This window comes from Rosa chinensis, chromosome 2 (assembly GCF_002994745.2).
Source record: "Rosa chinensis cultivar Old Blush chromosome 2, RchiOBHm-V2, whole genome shotgun sequence".
Lineage (NCBI taxonomy): Eukaryota > Viridiplantae > Streptophyta > Magnoliopsida > Rosales > Rosaceae > Rosa > Rosa chinensis.
In genome coordinates, this window is record NC_037089.1 from 12,671,007 (window position 1) to 12,687,619 (window position 16,613).

General features: G+C 37.4%; 1 protein-coding gene and 1 long non-coding RNA gene across 3 annotated transcripts; one reads left to right on the top strand and one right to left on the bottom strand.

Moving 5' to 3' along the window:
* Positions 1-1,267: 1,267 nt before the first annotated feature.
* LOC112190926 lies at positions 1,268-4,078 on the bottom strand. Of its 2 annotated transcripts, XR_005807136.1 has the most exons (4): positions 3,619-4,078; positions 2,594-3,517; positions 2,408-2,499; positions 1,270-2,324 (listed from the first exon to the last, which is right to left on the bottom strand). It is a non-coding gene; the product is annotated as an uncharacterized LOC112190926 (long non-coding RNA). The 2 variants fall into 2 exon arrangements; XR_002932712.2 differs by having other exon boundaries at positions 1,268-2,324; positions 2,408-3,517.
* Positions 4,079-7,862: 3,784 nt separating this feature from the next.
* On the top strand, positions 7,863-9,754 carry LOC112190687 (probable methyltransferase TCM_000336). Its single transcript, XM_024330155.2, has 4 exons — positions 7,863-8,024; positions 8,110-8,514; positions 8,620-8,892; positions 9,318-9,754. The coding sequence occupies exons 1-4, from the start codon at positions 7,950-7,952 to the stop codon at positions 9,651-9,653; spliced, it is 1,089 nt and encodes a 362-aa protein (XP_024185923.1). The 5' UTR covers positions 7,863-7,949; the 3' UTR covers positions 9,654-9,754.
* The last annotated feature ends 6,859 nt before the right edge of the window (positions 9,755-16,613 follow it).

The window sequence follows — 16,613 nt, forward strand, 5'->3', positions numbered from 1 at the left end:
GTGTTCCAAGATGACTAAATCAACTGAAACTGCTCCAGCAAATTGGTTCTCTTAATTGAAAAGTAAGTTATTTTTTTTATATGGCCCATTGAAAATATAATGTATGACTTGCACTCTCAAATTATAAGAGCTATTACTTTGTTTCTAAGTAAGCAGGTCATAGATATTGATAGTGAATCATCAACTTTAGTTTAAATTATTCAGTTGGGCCGCATATAGTTCTGTTGGGAGATTTTGTCTTTTCATGGATATTTTAGCAACAAGAAGGTTTTGTGAAATCTGCTTCTAATATAAGATCTGCACAGGAAGCTGGAAACAATGAAAATGGATGAGATGCTGCTTATATCTTTCATTACATTATCATTTTTGTTAAATATAACTGGAGCATAGCACTACTAAAAGTTGAGATGCTGCATTGCTTGTTTCAAAGGTAAAAGCTTACCCTGTTGTCTGATATCTATTTTGGTTGCTAAAACTGGAGCTCTCTCTGCCAAGGACACTTACCACTTGATTGGGGAAGGCCATGACAGGTACTATCACCTTCCGAACAAATGTTCATACATTTGTATTTATCCAATTCTTTTTCTCAACAGGTTTTCTGCCAAAGACAATTAATTGGTCTCTTATGATGTCATTGTTCATAGTAAGTGTCCTTTAAATTAAGTTTCATTGTAATTTTTTAATTTCTTCCTTCAGTGTGTTTCTGATTGTTTTCAACTTTCATTGGTTTTCTACAATTGATCTCTTATCATATATATGGTTCAATGTATATTTATGTCTTACACAATACTCTAAATGGTTATCCCAATTAGTTTAAGAGAATCTGAAATTTGATGGATATTGCTGATTTTTTTGTTTTTGTTTTTTGTTTTAAGTGTCTTTCAATTTAGGAAGACCAAGTTCTCAAGTTAACTTTGCCAAGACTGCAAATGTGATGGCTCTTTTGGCAGAGGAACAATGCTTCAAGTCGAAGGAGAAGCTGAAAATTAGTTGTTTAGGACGTGTAACTTTCATCAACTTCTTATAACAGTCGGCAAACTTTTGGGCTACAATGTATTTTTGCAAAGTCAAGACCCTAAGACACCATCCTCGTCGTGATGAGGATGGTAATAATTGATGAAAATGAAGCAAGGGAAGGATAGAAATGATTAGAATGTGTATTAGGAGTTTCACATTTTGGATGTAAATTAATGTTCGGAACTTGGAACATATTTTTGTTTATCTATAAATACTCAGTTTGTACTTTGAAATGCAATATATGCCAGCTCAGTTGAAATATATATATGCCAAAACATGCAATAAGCTATAAAAATGATTTCTGAAATCTATCGAATTTTGAAAGAGAATGAGTGACGGAATATGAGGGATTGGGTGACAAATTTATTTCGTCACATAAACATATTTTGGTGACGAACAGATCATTTCGTCACCCAAAGGAATTGGTCACGCACCTATAGGTGACGAACGTTTTTCGTCACCCATACTTTTGGGTGACGAAATTTTTAGAATAGTTGACAAAAGTGGTTTGACACCAATTGGGTAAATTCTAGTAGTGCCTCCACCGTCCTCCGAACCCTGACCAACCGCCAGAAACATCTCAAACGGGCCAGGCGGCCTATTTTCGACCGCGTCAGCCACCATCAGCAAGGCCTTCAAAGCTGAAGCTGTGCCTTCCAGCTCCATCACCGTCGTCAACAGGTTGTCGCAGCCACCCATCCCATGAACAAAGAAACCACAGCCCCTACAGATGCCATGGCACTTCTCATACCTTAGTTTCAATTCCACCGCCACTTCCGCAGAGAACGAGTACTACGACGAGCATGCACAACCTAGATTCGTTGCACGGGGTCTTTCCTCTGCAACACCACCTGATCGTACCTTACAAACAGCCCCAAGGTGTTCCCCAGCAAGGTTAGAGTATGCTCATTGTGCATAGCCATCACCACCACCCAAACTGCCATAGAATTCAGAGGAACATCTGCCAGATCCCGGATTCCGTCATAATCCACCAAAAGAAGCATCGAATTGTTAAAGAACCACAGTCCGCTGTTAAGGACGTAATCCTTCGTCACCTGCTCCTTAAACTGGAAGACAAAAATTTAATTTCCCTCTTCGCAAATCAGAACGCGTTCCTTCAAACCCCAAATGCAGGAAATCGCTGCCGAAAACTATGGCGGCAATACCTATTTCTAAGAGAGCATCCGGCCACAAACATAGCAGAAAGGATCTTGGATTGCTCCTCGCCCCCAACAAGATGCACGATAGTCTCCTCCTCCGCCATGGTAAATCGAAGCTCGATCAGTTTCCCCGCTAGAGAGAAAACCCTAGCAGAGAGAAAAAGTCGACTTTTGGTTCTAATTATATGCAACATGTCTTTGATTAAACTTCAAATGGAGTTATAGCTTACATATGCGTTATGCCATCATCAAGATGTTGGGTCCTTAATATACGCTGCCTATCATCTGGATGCCTTCGAACAAAGTTGAGAGGAATTGCCTCCTAGTTAGTGTAGAGAAAAATTCAGCAATAATGTCCAAACTCTAATGTCAAGGCCAATTTAATACATAAACTCTCAACTATATCAATGTAATACCTGAAGTCTTATTTTGATATATACGTGATACCTCCGTCAATGTTCTGTTAAAATAATGATGTATCACGCATGTGATATTTTTATCAAGAGCAAAATTATCTTTCTCTTATTAACTAATTTATGGAGAAAAAAATGAAAAAGAAGAAGATGAATTCTGGGTTTAATGAACCCATATGAACAACCCGGAATTGCCTCTCCCTTCCTTCTGCTTCTTCTTTCTCTCTCAGAATTTCCAAGTCTTGTAATTAGTCTTCACTTCTAAAACCCAAAACCTAGCGTCGTCTCCAACCTCCAACATAGAGAGCCACAACGAGAAAACCCATATCGAAAACAATCCGGAAGCAAAAGCTACTCTCATAGGTCGAAGAAATCAACCTCCACAATTCCTCAATTCATGAATATCAAGTAACTCTGCGAACAAGCAACTCTTCATGGAATTCCGGCTACTGGTTCCAAGATGGAGTTACTGGAGAGGCTTTGCGAAGATTCTGATAAGGATTCCGTTGACATTTATGCGAATAGAGGTATGGGTTTTGAGATTTCTGCAAGTGATTTCAATGTTATGTCAACTTATTTGTTATGCTGCGGTGGTTGTAGTAGTGAATGAAGAAGGGAATGACAGCAAGGAGAAGATGGTTACTCCTCAATTCATGGTTCCAATCCCAGAAACCCGACTGCGGTTTAGTATTTGGGTAGGGATTGGATTTTGAGTTTCTGGATTTTGGAATGTGAAAGATTGGTTTTTACTGTTGGGTTGTTACATTACTCAGCTGGCACGATCGTCGGCGATGAGAAAATCGAAATAGAGAGAGTGAAGGGAAGAAAGCCATCTAGGTTTTGGTAGCTTTCCTCATTCATATGGGTTTGGAGAGAGTGAAGGCTTGGAAACCTCACTGAAACCTTGAACAGAGACTTTTCATTCACCTGAAAGTGATTAAACCCAGATTCAAAAACTCATTACAAACACAAAACCCAAACAAGAAGAAAAATTGAGCAAATATATTTTTGGGTTTTAGAATGAGTACCATGACGACCCGAATCGACTTCATTTCTTCTGAGGTAGTTGGAGGAAGCTTCGAATGGTCTAGTTCATAGAATGAGCCCACTTGGATGTGGTCGATGGTCTCTGAAATAAGCAAAAAAAAAAAGATGTCTGTTATCTTGAGAAGCAGAAGCATGTGCATGTGTTGCCAAACAAGAGCTTTGTGCTCTTTGTTCTTGATGCTTGTTCTCCAAGTACTTCATCTTCTTCTTCTTCTGATAATTGCAAAAGCACTCAGACGAAACACATAAACCCACTCACTCTTCTGTTCAAGCAAAACTCTCACACACTGGTCAAGGGGTTTTATATATTGAAAAGAGAGAGAGAGAGAGGATCAGATTGGGAAGGGAAGAAGGAAAAGGAAGAGGAAGAAGAAGATATAAAACCCTTGCCAGAGAAGGCCCAACCACAGTGAAATTGGATAGGAAAAAAAAAAGGTTCTGAGAAATTGGATGAGAAATGAGGAAGAAGAAGATAGAATTAAGAAAATTTCAAAGAAAAAAAAAAAGGATAGAATAAAAAAAATTAAAACAAGGTTATTTTGGTCTTTTGTCTATTTTTTTAATCCCTATGTGCTTGACACATCATCATTATAACAGAGCATTGGCGCAAATTAAACAGATGTATCACATCGATATCAAAATAAGACTTCAGGTATCATATTCGTATAGTTGAGAGTTTGTGTATCAAATTGGCCTTGACACTAGAATTCGAGCACTGTTGCTGATTTTCTCATTAGTTTATGTATAGAAAAAGTACTGTTCACCAGCTTCATGTTACTGCTTTGGTTCAAGAGTGAGCAATATTTTCATTAGAATACTTTTTTTTTTTTTTAATTCCTTATCCAACTCCACCCTTATATATGTTAGTGAGAATCAAACTCATGACCTTTACAATGTTGGATTTAGGAGTCATCATGGGCCGGGCCTACCCTAAATTTTCGGGCTTAGGGTCGGGCTAGGGCTTAAATATGTTAACCCTTACCCATCCGAAAAACCTGATTCGCTAGGGCCGAAAGGGCCGGGTAGGGCAGGCCTTCCGAATAGGGCAGAAAAGAGCCTTATTTTGTATAACCAAAAAAAAAATACATTTTATTTTTTCCTCAAAATGTGGCTAAATGATAATATAGGTAATACAAGACTCATTGTTTTTTGTTGATCATATTTAATACACACACACACACATAAATAGAAATTAACTTATAACATTTATTAATTTAGTTAAGGTGGTTATATTCAATTAACTATCTCTTTAAATCTATCAATATTAATTGTTGTGTAACAATTAAGGAAAATAATAGTTAAAGAAAACAAAGCCTATGTAATAGAAAATAATAAAAATAATATATAAATTTTAGGGTAGGGTCGGCTAGGGCTTTTAGGGCCCAGCCGGGCTTGGCCCTTACAGGCTCAATTGGGCTGAGCCGTAGGGTAGGGCCGAGCTTCATTTGCATGACCCTTACCCTACCCTATTTGAAAAAGGGTAGGGCCAGGTCGGGCGGGTTTAGGGTTGAAGGGCTAAATGATGATCGAGGTCTAATTGGATTTATAACTTATCAACGGATCACGGCTCAAATCACTCAAAAAATACAATGAATTGTCGCAAAAATAATAATAATAATAATAATAATAATAATAATAATAAATAAATAAAAATAAATAAAAAGCAATAGACAATCAAGTAAGTTGGTGTTCAATTTCTTCTTTTCACTTTTCACGGAAAAAAATTATAAACCTGTGACTAGCTAAAACCAATCTAATTTTCGCTAAAAGAGATTAAAGTCCTCGATCACCGTTCTCATAATCTCTTTTCTTTTTCATCTCTCAACTTTTTCATGAAAATAGAAACAGACCCTATCAAGTCTTGACTTTATATAACGTAGCACTCAGTACTTGGTAGTGATCATCTATAATTCTTGATTAGGATCGATGTTCCTTTTTATAAAGAGGAGATAATCAAACTCTCTTTGTCTTCATGGAAGAATGACAAAAGGAAAGTCTCCAATAGGAAGTAGTGACCAACTGAAAGAAAATCTTTGCAAGTGATTCGATGTAGGATTCACTTGGAATATTTGCTCATTTTCCAGAAATATTAGCAAGTACAAAACAACAAATTAACCACCAATAAGAACCTAATAATTAAAGAAGATGGAGTATGTAGCGGACCTAATCATCGTTGCAAAGAAATTAGATATCCGTCTTTCCTAGCCTCTGGAATATGGAATGATTTATGTGCATTATAAAGTGTCTTACGTTTTGATTTGCCCGAAAGAAGAACACTGATTCCTAAACGCATTAACTTTTACGGACACAAAAGAGAACCGTAAGCTACTAAAAGAAAAAGAAAAACAAGTGGGGAATAAAACGTAATTGATTCTTGATAGTGCAGAAGGCATTCCATTTTTTCAGTCCTCTGGAATATTGATAGTACATCATGCTAAGTGAGAAAAAAAAAAAACTTATAATTTGTAAAGTCATTGTCAAGTATATGTTATGGAGTCTCCGTTGAAAGGTACTCCTAAAACTCAATATGTGTGTGCCATATTGTATGACACATCCGACTCACAAATTAAGTAAAAATATCTAATACACCTTTAATTTTCTTTCATTTGATTCACATATTAGTACCTAATCGGACGGTTAGGCATTCTTAATGATGTAGAGTTTCTCCAAAATGTGATTTAGATATAGAACAACCCAATCTAGTTCCAGGCCATGTATACGGATATGTTTAGGTTTTACCGGTTTGGCAATAGTGGTGGATTATTTGCTCAGTGAACCTGTACCATCAACTACAAGGACCAAAATTTTGAGCCTCATATTTAGTTCATGCATGTATTACAAAAATAGTCATTTATTCATGCCTGTCGCACTCATAGCCGTATACATTACCAGTTATAGCCCCCAGCCGACATGTGTCCAGTAGGCGTGATATTTATGACAATAACAAAAGGATCTCATCAAATTTCAACCGTGGTATGGTATCTTTCAGTAGTACCACTTTCACTTTGCTTGGTGATTGATCGAGTAGTCCAACTCTGAAACTTAATCGCTTTGCTGCTCCCCCAGACAATGGAGAAAAAGAAAAGTTGGGGGCCTAAGCACTGATGGAGCACAACACCTGCTAGCTTTGCTTTATCATCATGCACTGGAAGCACGAACGATATCTATATCACAGACCTCAATTAAGAAACCACAGAGACCATTGGTGCAACCAATACGCCAACTTTTCAGTTGCGCATCAAATCAACCTACTGTTGAGTTTATTACAGTAATACAGATCTTTATAACCGTTTGTTTGGTACTCTGATACATAGTAGTATCTATTTTGAACTGTTTGGAATCTATATATTTTTTACGTTGGTTCTGGTTGGGGCTGTATGCGAAGGTGTGTTAACATGATATAAATTTGTTTTCTATTACTAATTTTGTATCTCGAATGTATGAAGATAATGCTCAATAGTGTATTACGAATTGTTATTTGACTTGTGCAATGTGTACGGTTTAGAGTTGATTAAATGTGATACAACATTGTTAGAAGGTGAGTTTAGTGTTTAGCTCGTGTTTTGAGCAGCGCCCTAAATTTGAAGCTAAACCCTCAGCAATGAATGTCAAAACAAAAACAATAATAAAATATTAGACATTTTTCGTATAATAATTGGTCATGCACTATTATAGTAATGATAGATTCTTATGTAAGGCAAACGTACCACGTGTCTAGTAGAGCTGACCGATCAAAATTCAGAAAATTTTAGATGTGTTCCTAAACTATATTTACTTTATTAAAGTGAATAAAACATCTCCCCTATATGTACACTGATTGGTCAGTTCTATCAGTGATATATTTACATACGTAAGAATCTCTTGTCATGATGAGAGATTGTCTAAACTTGCCGTTGATTATGAATGGTTTACAGGTCTCAGACTTGCCACTAACTCCCCAATAGTTCAGAATTAGGAGACTAATTAATTTTATATTATCTTAAGCATTAATGCTTGTTACACTAAGACCCAAGTTTAGTTAGTCAAGCTGTAATTTTTTTTCATATTCATGTAAGTTGCCCTGCTATGATGCTCCCCATTTGAGATAGACTGATTAGGACCATCTATTCCCAAGCCATGATTGTGCCTTTAATGATGGCACTTGAATTATATGCATTTTGAACTACCATGATGAAAAATATATGTATTAATAAAACCATACGTCTCCTAGAAGGGTAAAGTTCTTATCATTCAAACTTGCCTTTATAAACCAGTAAAGCACCACCCAAGTTCAAAGCAACAGAGAAAAGCAAGCAGCAAGCCTCAAACCACCATGGATGTAGAGAAAGTCTTTCACATGACTGGAGGCATTGGCCACAACAGCTATGCAAAAAACTCTTCCCTCCAAGTACTCTCTCTTTCTCATGCTTATTTTAGTTTCATAATGCTAATTTATAAATTTTCTCATTGTCTTCATTTTCTGAGTGTTATAGAAGAAGGCTTCTGATATGGTCAAGGACATGACCTTAGAAACAGTCCAAGAACTTTACCTTACAACAGCTCCAAAGAGCTTAGGCATAGCTGATCTGGGTTGCTCATCAGGACCCAACACCTTGTCAATCATGAAAGAGATCATTGAAGCAGTCCAAGGAACAAGTAGAAAAGCCTTCCACACAGCACCAGAATTCAGAGTGTACCTTAATGATCTTCCCACCAATGACTTCAACTCAATCTTCAAGTCCTTGCCGGAGTTCTCAAGGGACCTCAACAAAGAAACGAACAGTGGGCCTCCTTCCATTTATATAGGAGGTTATCCAGGCTCATTTTATGGGAGACTTTTCCCCAACAACTCCTTGCACTTTGTATATTCATCTTACAGTTTACACTGGCTGTCTAGGGTGAGATAATGAAATTGATTATTTACTTCCCATCTTCCCAGTTAATTTACAGTTTTACTGTGGAGGATAGTTAATTATGTGCTAGTGGGATATATTGTCATGCAGGTTCCTCCAGCTATTTACTCAGAGCAAGGGAAGTCCTTAAACAAAGGCAGTGTTTACATTTCTGAATCAAGCCCTCTTGTAGTGGCTGACGCATACTTGAAGCAATTCCAGGAAGACTTCACTTTGTTTCTTCAGTCAAGGTCTGAGGAGTTGATTTCAGGAGGAAAAATGGTGCTGATCTTGTTGGGCAGGATCGGCCCAGATCATGTGGACAGAGGCAACTCTTTCTTCTGGGAGCTTCTTTATCAGTCCATTGCCATTTTGGTTTCCAAGGTACTATTATGCCTAACAGTAACAGTAATGCTACAGCGCCTAATTATTGCAGATCTAGTTGTACTTGGGTTGAAAAACGACATTAATTTGAGGTTTTAATGGTTCACTTTTTCGTTTAGATTTAATATAAATAAATAAAAGACAATAAAACAATCGCAATAAAACTATCACCAGTGTTTAAATATGCAACAACCAGCAATTGTTCAACAAATAATTATTTCAATTTTTATTAGGTCAATATATTTGATTTGATGTACATAAATAAGATCCATTTTGTGCCTGAATTATATATATATATATATATATATATTTATATATATTCCTTTTCTAGTAAAGGGATATGGTTAGTCATGAGTGTAGCACTCTACCTAGAAACCCTAAATCGATATATACCTTATAATTAATTTTGTTTTTGTGCTTGTTAGGGAGAAGTTGAGAAGGAAAAGCTGGATTCATATGATGTGCATTTCTATGCTCCATCCAAAGATGAATTAGAAGATGCAGTGAGGAAAGAGGGTTCTTTTGGATTGGACAGGTTCGAGATGTTTGAATTAGAGAGGGACAATCACAAGGACAATGAGAGCTATGCAACAAGTGTTGCAATGGCTGTAAGGGCTATTCAAGAATCAATGATTGGCCAACACTTTGGAGAAGAAATCTTGGACAGTTTATTTGAGAACTATAGAAGATTGGTAGGCGAAGAAATTGCCAAAGAAGACATTAAACCTATTACTTTTGGGCTTGTACTTAGAAAACTATGATAGTAGCATTGACAAATAGCAATGCCTCATGATTGTCACTTTCCTCCTTGCATCATTCTAATTAAATCAACGAAAACTTCTTGTTTGCAGTATCATTTTAATCAAGTAGCACACTATTCATTACATCAGTTCGACAAAAAGAAGAGAAAAAAATTTAGCAACCTCGGGTACACAAATTTTGTGGATCTCAATTTAGTTTTACCTTATCATTGAACAACAAGAATGGTCATTTAGACGAAAAAGTTCTATGATAAATATGATGTAATACTAATGCTCCATGTTACATAATATTTGGTGTTGTCACTGTCATCCTAAGGCTCAAATTTTTTTAACATGTTACTTAGCCTATAATTAGTAATATATAATATTAAATAAAAAATTATCTATTTATTCTCAAGTTGAAAAAGAAAAAAAAAATTTAAAAACTATAAACAACTATAATGCATGGCTTCATGCCCCAATCTGTGGAAATTATAAACAAAAAACCCTTTTATAGTTGGACCTCTAAATTTGATATTTGAAAATCCTCAATTTTTTTTTTCAATTATTATTAGATTTTGTCCACTCATATGAAAGAACAGATAAGGATAAGGAGAGAAAAAAAAAATTATATTTTTCTTGCCTCTCTTATTTTTGAATCAAACTCAAAATCCTAAGACCGAATGTCAATGTATTCATCTAAAGCCAGAATAAGCCGTAAAATATCCTTCTGCTGCCATCTACAAACAGACAAGAAGAGAGTGGTACTAATTAACCACAATGGTACATAAAACTAGACCCACCCATTAGAAATTCATGTATGTAGACATAGCGAGAATCCCCTTTCGGTAATACTCCATAGAAGCTAGAGGTACATAGAGTAATTTAGACAAACTAAAAAATATAGGAACGGGCCTAGGGCTAAAAACCCCAGCCTAAATTAGAAAGCCCAATAGGGCAGTCCCAAGAAAAGAGGCCCAACAAGATAGGGTTGACCCAAGCCCAGGACACATTTCCATCACACCTTCAGCCGCATGTACAACGCCGGTGTAGTTCCACTGGCCATAGCCCCACTACGAAATCAACACTTCCACCGGCCTTACCACGAGCAGCCTACGAGAATCGTGCCGTCGAGCTTCGCCCCGAGCCAACATTGCTTCGAGCCCCATGAGCCTCCTTGCCTATGCAGCACCCTGCCCCAAGCTCCACGAGCCCGCTTTGTCACCCAGACGCTCCAAACCCCACGTCGCAGCTGGATCTGAAAGTCCTCGATGAACGCGTCGTCCCTTCACAGAAAGCGACCTCAATGCCCAGAGATGCTGCCTAATACTTGCCGCCAACCTTCCTCCCAAAACCACGAGCCAAACACCTTCTCTCCTTACCTCAGCCCAGGGCAATGAAGTACTTGTCCGGCAGTTAACATAGTGACAACGAGGCGATGCCTGCACTACTCTTGGCCGCCGCTAAACAGGAAACATTTTAGTGTTGTAGTTGCTCTCTCGCGGCGCTAGAGCTAAGAAAGAGTTTTAGATGGCAATTGAAAGCTAGGGTTCTTGAGGTAACAGCTAGAGAGAAAATGAGAGAAGAATTGAAGAGAGATTTTTCTATTACTGTGATTCTGTTTCAACTAACTCGAAGCAAGAGAGAGTACAACTATTTATACAAGTGAACAAGTTAGCAGAATTGTGACACGTGTAAAACAGCTGTAGGCCACTTAATCACATAAGCATGCAAATAACAGACTAAGTAACAATTAACTCTAATTAACCCTAATTAACAGAAAAACTAATCTTCTTCGTTAACACCCCTCGTCAACTTGATGGATGGGAGCAGACAACAAGCTGGAGCACAAGTGGAGATGTTGAGGAGAACACAAGCCCTTGGTAAACAAATCAGCAAGCTGTTCCTTGGAAGTGACAAACTATAAACGAAGAGAACCAACTTTAAATTTGTCTCTGGTAAAATGAACTTCAACTTCAATATGTTTTAGCTTAGAATGATAAATAGGATTAGTGGCCAGAGCTAAAGCAGAGATGTTGTCACAATGAAGAGTTGGAATGCTATGGAGCTCAACGTGAAGATCATGAAGTAAGTGTTGTAGCCACAGAAGTTCAGATGTGGTGTCTGCCATGCTTCGATATTCAGCTTCAGTTGAGGAGTGAGACACAACTGTTTGCTTTTTACTACACCAGGAAATAGGAGAATGATTAAGCAAAATGACAAAACCAGTCATAGATTTCCTGTCATTGGGATCGCATGCCCAATCAACATCGTAGTAAGCTTGAAGATGAAACTGTTGTAGCTGTTGAAACCCCTCCTAAAATAAATGCCATGATTGATTGTGCCTTTGACATATCGAAGAATCCTTTTGGTAGCCAACATATGAGCCTCAGTTGGAGAGTGTAAAAATTGACATACATAATTGACACTATAGTCTATATCAGCTCTTGTGAAAGTGAGATACTGTAGACAACCCACTAAGCTTCTGAAGTATGGAATATATGTTGCATTCAAAAGAGGACTGCCATGTTTATACAACTTCACACTAGATTGACAAGGAGTTAGATGTGTGTGACAATCATCCAATCCAGCTTTATGAATCAGCTCAATAGCATACTTGTGTTGAGAGACAAAGAAGCCATCAGAAGTGTAGTTTATTTCAAGACCTAGAAAATAATGAAGTCTACCCAAGTCTTTCATATCAAATTCAGCCTGTAAAACCAACTTGATTTCAGAGATAAGAACTTCACAATTACCAGTAAGAATTATATCATCCACATACAACAGAAGGTAGGCTTTGGAATTGCCTGATGTCTTGACAAATAATGATGGATCAGCCAAGACTAGGCAAGAAATTAGTGAACCTTTCATTCCAAGCCCTTGGTGCTTGCTTTAGACCATATAATGATTTTTCAAGCTTGTAAACAAGATGAGGTTGAGAGACATCTTCAAATCCTCCAGGCTGAGTCATATAAACTTCTTCATTAAGAAGGCCATGTAGAAAAGCATTTTTTACATCCATTTGGTGTAGAGTCCATCCAGATTGTGCAGCTAGGCTCAAAATTAACCTGATAGTAGTGTGTCTTACCACAGGAGAGAATGTTTCATCATAATCAACACCATATTCCTGGCTAAACCCCCTGGCTACAAGTCGAGCCTTGTGTCTAGATATTGAACCATCAGCATTTCGCTTTATCTTTAAAATCCACTTGCAGGACACCAAATTTTTGTTTGGAGGCAATGGAACAAGGGATCAGGTCTGTTGTTTCATTAAGGCATCATACTCCTCCTGCGTTGCATTTTTCCAAACTGGACATTGCATAGCTAACTTATAATTCTGAGGTTATGAGGTTTGTAGATCATTAGAAGATGTATTATTCAAGATGGATAAGAAACACTTCTTTTTCAGAATTCCTCTCTTACTTCTGGTGAGCATAGTATGATCATTGACTGTAGACTCAGAGAGACCTTGAATTGGATGTAAGATATTAGAGCTGGAGATTTGTGCAGTAGAACTATTTGGAGCACAGTCAAGAAGAACAGAGACAGAACCATTGTCTGGTTGAGTATTAACTGTAATAGTACCAGTATCTTCTCCAAAACTGATGGAAGTATTAGACTCAGGATGAAATATAGGATTGATATACTGATCATAACCAATAAATGGTGGAATTAAAGAAACAGGAGAAGCATTTTGAGGAACATTTTCATTGTGACCAGAAACAGGTGAGAGGCTAGGAGATTGAGTGGCAACAGACACTTGAGATGATGAATTAGTATGATGATGATTATGATCATATACAGTGGTTGAGATAGGTACCTGATGTAAGGTGGTGCTGACTAGGACAGGTGCTGTAAGATGCTCAGAATTGTGAGACTGAGCAATATTAGAGCAAGAGCTAGTAGTCTGCAAATTTGCAAATGGAAACTGATCTTCTTCAAAGAACACATGTCTAGAGATAATACATTTCTTGCTTGACATATTATAGCAAATGTAACCCTTATATCCTGCTGCAAAGCCAATGAACACACACTTTGTAGTCTTTGGTTGAAGGTTGTTACTATTGTAAGGAGTCATGAGTGGATAGCAGGCACATCCAAAAACTCTAAGCTGTTATAGTAATGGAACTTTACAGTAGAGTTTCTCAAATGGCGATTTCATATCCAATGTTGCTGTAGGCATCCTATTTATCAAGTATACAGCAATTGCACATGCATGGTACTAGAAGATTGAAGGAAGACGAGAATCTTGTAATAAAGTGATAGCAGTCTCTCTAATGTGTCGATTCTTCCTTTCAAAAGTTCCATTCTGTTGTGGAGTGTCGGGGCAAGAAATCTGATGTGTAATGCCTTGTTTACACAGAAATTCTTTAAATCTATTTCCTGTAAATCCCCCTCCTCCATCACTTCTCAAACATTTAATTGAAGTAGAAAATTGAGTGCCAACAAAAGCACAAGGAGACTGAAAATAGCTAAGTACTTCAGATTTATTTTTCATTGGAAAAATCCAAGTATACCTATTACAATCATCTATGAACACTACAAAGAATCTGTAGCCATCTATAGAAAGATGAGGAGAAGGACCCCAAACATCTGAATGAACAATCTCAAATGGAACTTGACTTCTAGACTGAGATGAAAGAAAAGGTCGCTTGTGAAATTTTTCAAGAAGACAGGCTTCACAAACCGAAGAGTCCTTGTCTGGTATACTTGAAATGTTGCACTTATTTAACATACTATTAACTATCTCATTTGTAGGATGTCCAAACCTTTGATGCCACAAAGAATGTTTGACAATTCTTCCAAGGTTATCAGATTTATTTTGTTGATTGAACTGACTGCTATTTGAACCATCTTGTTCTTGAAGAATCAGTGGCAGATCAAAAGGTATTGGATATAGGCCTTGATTACTCAGTCCCTTGTACAACACCTTTCCCAGCACTTTGTCCTGTATTACACACATAAACTCATCAAACCATTGTTCTGTTTGCACAACTGATATATTGAGAGTAAATGTGTAGCAAGTTCAGGAATAAGAAGCACATTATTCAGTTTCAATTTTCCCAGATATGAGTTACCATCACCAATCTGCACAGAATCTGTAGCATTATATGGAGCAAGGTTGTTGAGAAGCTGCACTTCACTTGTCATGTGATTGGTTACACCAGAATCAGCTAATCAATATTGAGGTGTATTGTTACTTGAAGATGAAGCAAACATTGCTACTCCCTACTGCTGGAAACCTTGTTGAGCATTTTGAAAATGTTGAAATGGTTGAGTTTGCATGTTTTGCATAGTTTGAAGTTGTGGAGCAGACTGTTGTTGTTGACCAGGGAAGCCAAAAATGTAGTAACATCTGTCTGCAGTGTGATTTGGTTTACCACAATATTGACATCCAGTGATGCTTGAGTTGCCTTGCTGAGAGGTTTGAAAATTTGGTAGACTCCTGCATGTTTTGGCACCATGACCTGGTTTGCCACATAGTTGACAAGTGAGTCCAATCCCTCCTGCATTTGGTCTGAAGAAGGTGTTATGAAACCCTGCAGTTCCTTTATTCATGCTATTGTGAAAATTGGAGTTTCCTCTGTATCCTCCAGTGTTGTTATTGAACCTGGCATTGTTGTTGCCAAAAAAACCAGTAGGTCTACCAGCATAAAAACTAGTCATGGAGAATGAATTGATCTGAGGAATGCCACCATATGGTATAGCTGGAATGGAAGCATATGGAGCTTGTGATGACAGGTGAATATTGTTGTTGACTGGAGTAGTTAATAGAGGACCAAAGCCAGGTGGCACAGTAGGAACTTGAGACTGTGAGCTTGAGGTGGAAGCACCATTAGTGTTGTCAGATGCAGGGACAGAAATAGTATTTTTAGCCATCATTGCTGTAAGAGATGAAGTTGATAATGCTTGAACTTCACTTTCTATATCAATCTCTCCAGCCTTAAGTAATGTCTTAAGCTCACCAACAGAACAAGCAACAAACTGAGCCCTAATAACAGTCGTGATAGCAGCATATTCTGAAGGCAAACCTCTCAACACTGTAACAACACTATCCTCATCATCAACAAATACTCCCACTGTTTCAAGTGCATCTCTGGCAGCCTTGATCTTATCCATGTAAGTTTCAATATCATCACCTCCTTTCTTCAAATTTTGTAGATTAGACTTGAGTTGCAAAATATTTTGTCTATTTGGTGCAGCAAACTTGAGTTTCAGTCTATTCCATATGTCTTGTGCAGATTTGCTTCCCACCGCACATGACATGGCCACAGGACTAAGTGTTTAACCTATCATGTTCACAATACTCTGATCTTGTATTTTCCAATTAGTATACTCAGATGATACTATATTTCCAGAACCATCGGATGCAGAGACAAACTGAATGGGGCATGGATTTGAGCCATCAACATATCCATACAGATTTTGACCTTTAAGAAAGGATTCTAAGCGAAACAGCCATGTCGGATAATTGGATTCATCAAGCAAGACATTCAGAAGGTATACAGTAGTCTAAGTGGTAATTGTACAGGCTTGTGGTGTGGATGCAATCATCTTGCTTAAGAAATGATACACAATCTAGGAATCGAGTGTATATCTGTGTAATACTAGTAGATATCAGGTTTTGAAACCTCACAAAGCAGCAGAGATTCAATAATCTTCACAATCCTTCAAACAACTAGAAATTTTGGCACTTCATAGTGTAATACCAACTGATAACGATTTCAATTTTGCAATTATAGTTCACAAATGATTTCAGACTAACAATCTTCAAGATTTAGGGTTTCGAAACCACAAGAATTATAAAGATCCTCATAGCTACACAATCATTTTGCTAAATACTTGCATATACCAAATCAAAGCTTCAAAGCAAGAAATTTACTCTGTAAAATTGTAGATCTAACTTTTTCTTCTTGATGAACACAAAAACTCATCTGAAGATTGTAGAAAGAGCATGTCGAGCACTGAAGTAAGCAAAAA

What these genes read in the sequence shown, in the direction of transcription:
- LOC112190687 (XM_024330155.2), top strand. Translation starts at nt 7,950, where the DNA reads ATGGATGTAGAGAAAGTCTTTCACATGACTGGAGGCATTGGCCACAAC. An exon ending in CAAAAAACTCTTCCCTCCAA is followed by an intron (nt 8,025 to 8,109) that starts GTACTCTCTCTT and finishes TGAGTGTTATAG; the next exon opens with AAGAAGGCTTCTGATATGGT. An exon ending in TTGCCATTTTGGTTTCCAAG is followed by an intron (nt 8,893 to 9,317) that starts GTACTATTATGC and finishes TGTGCTTGTTAG; the next exon opens with GGAGAAGTTGAGAAGGAAAA.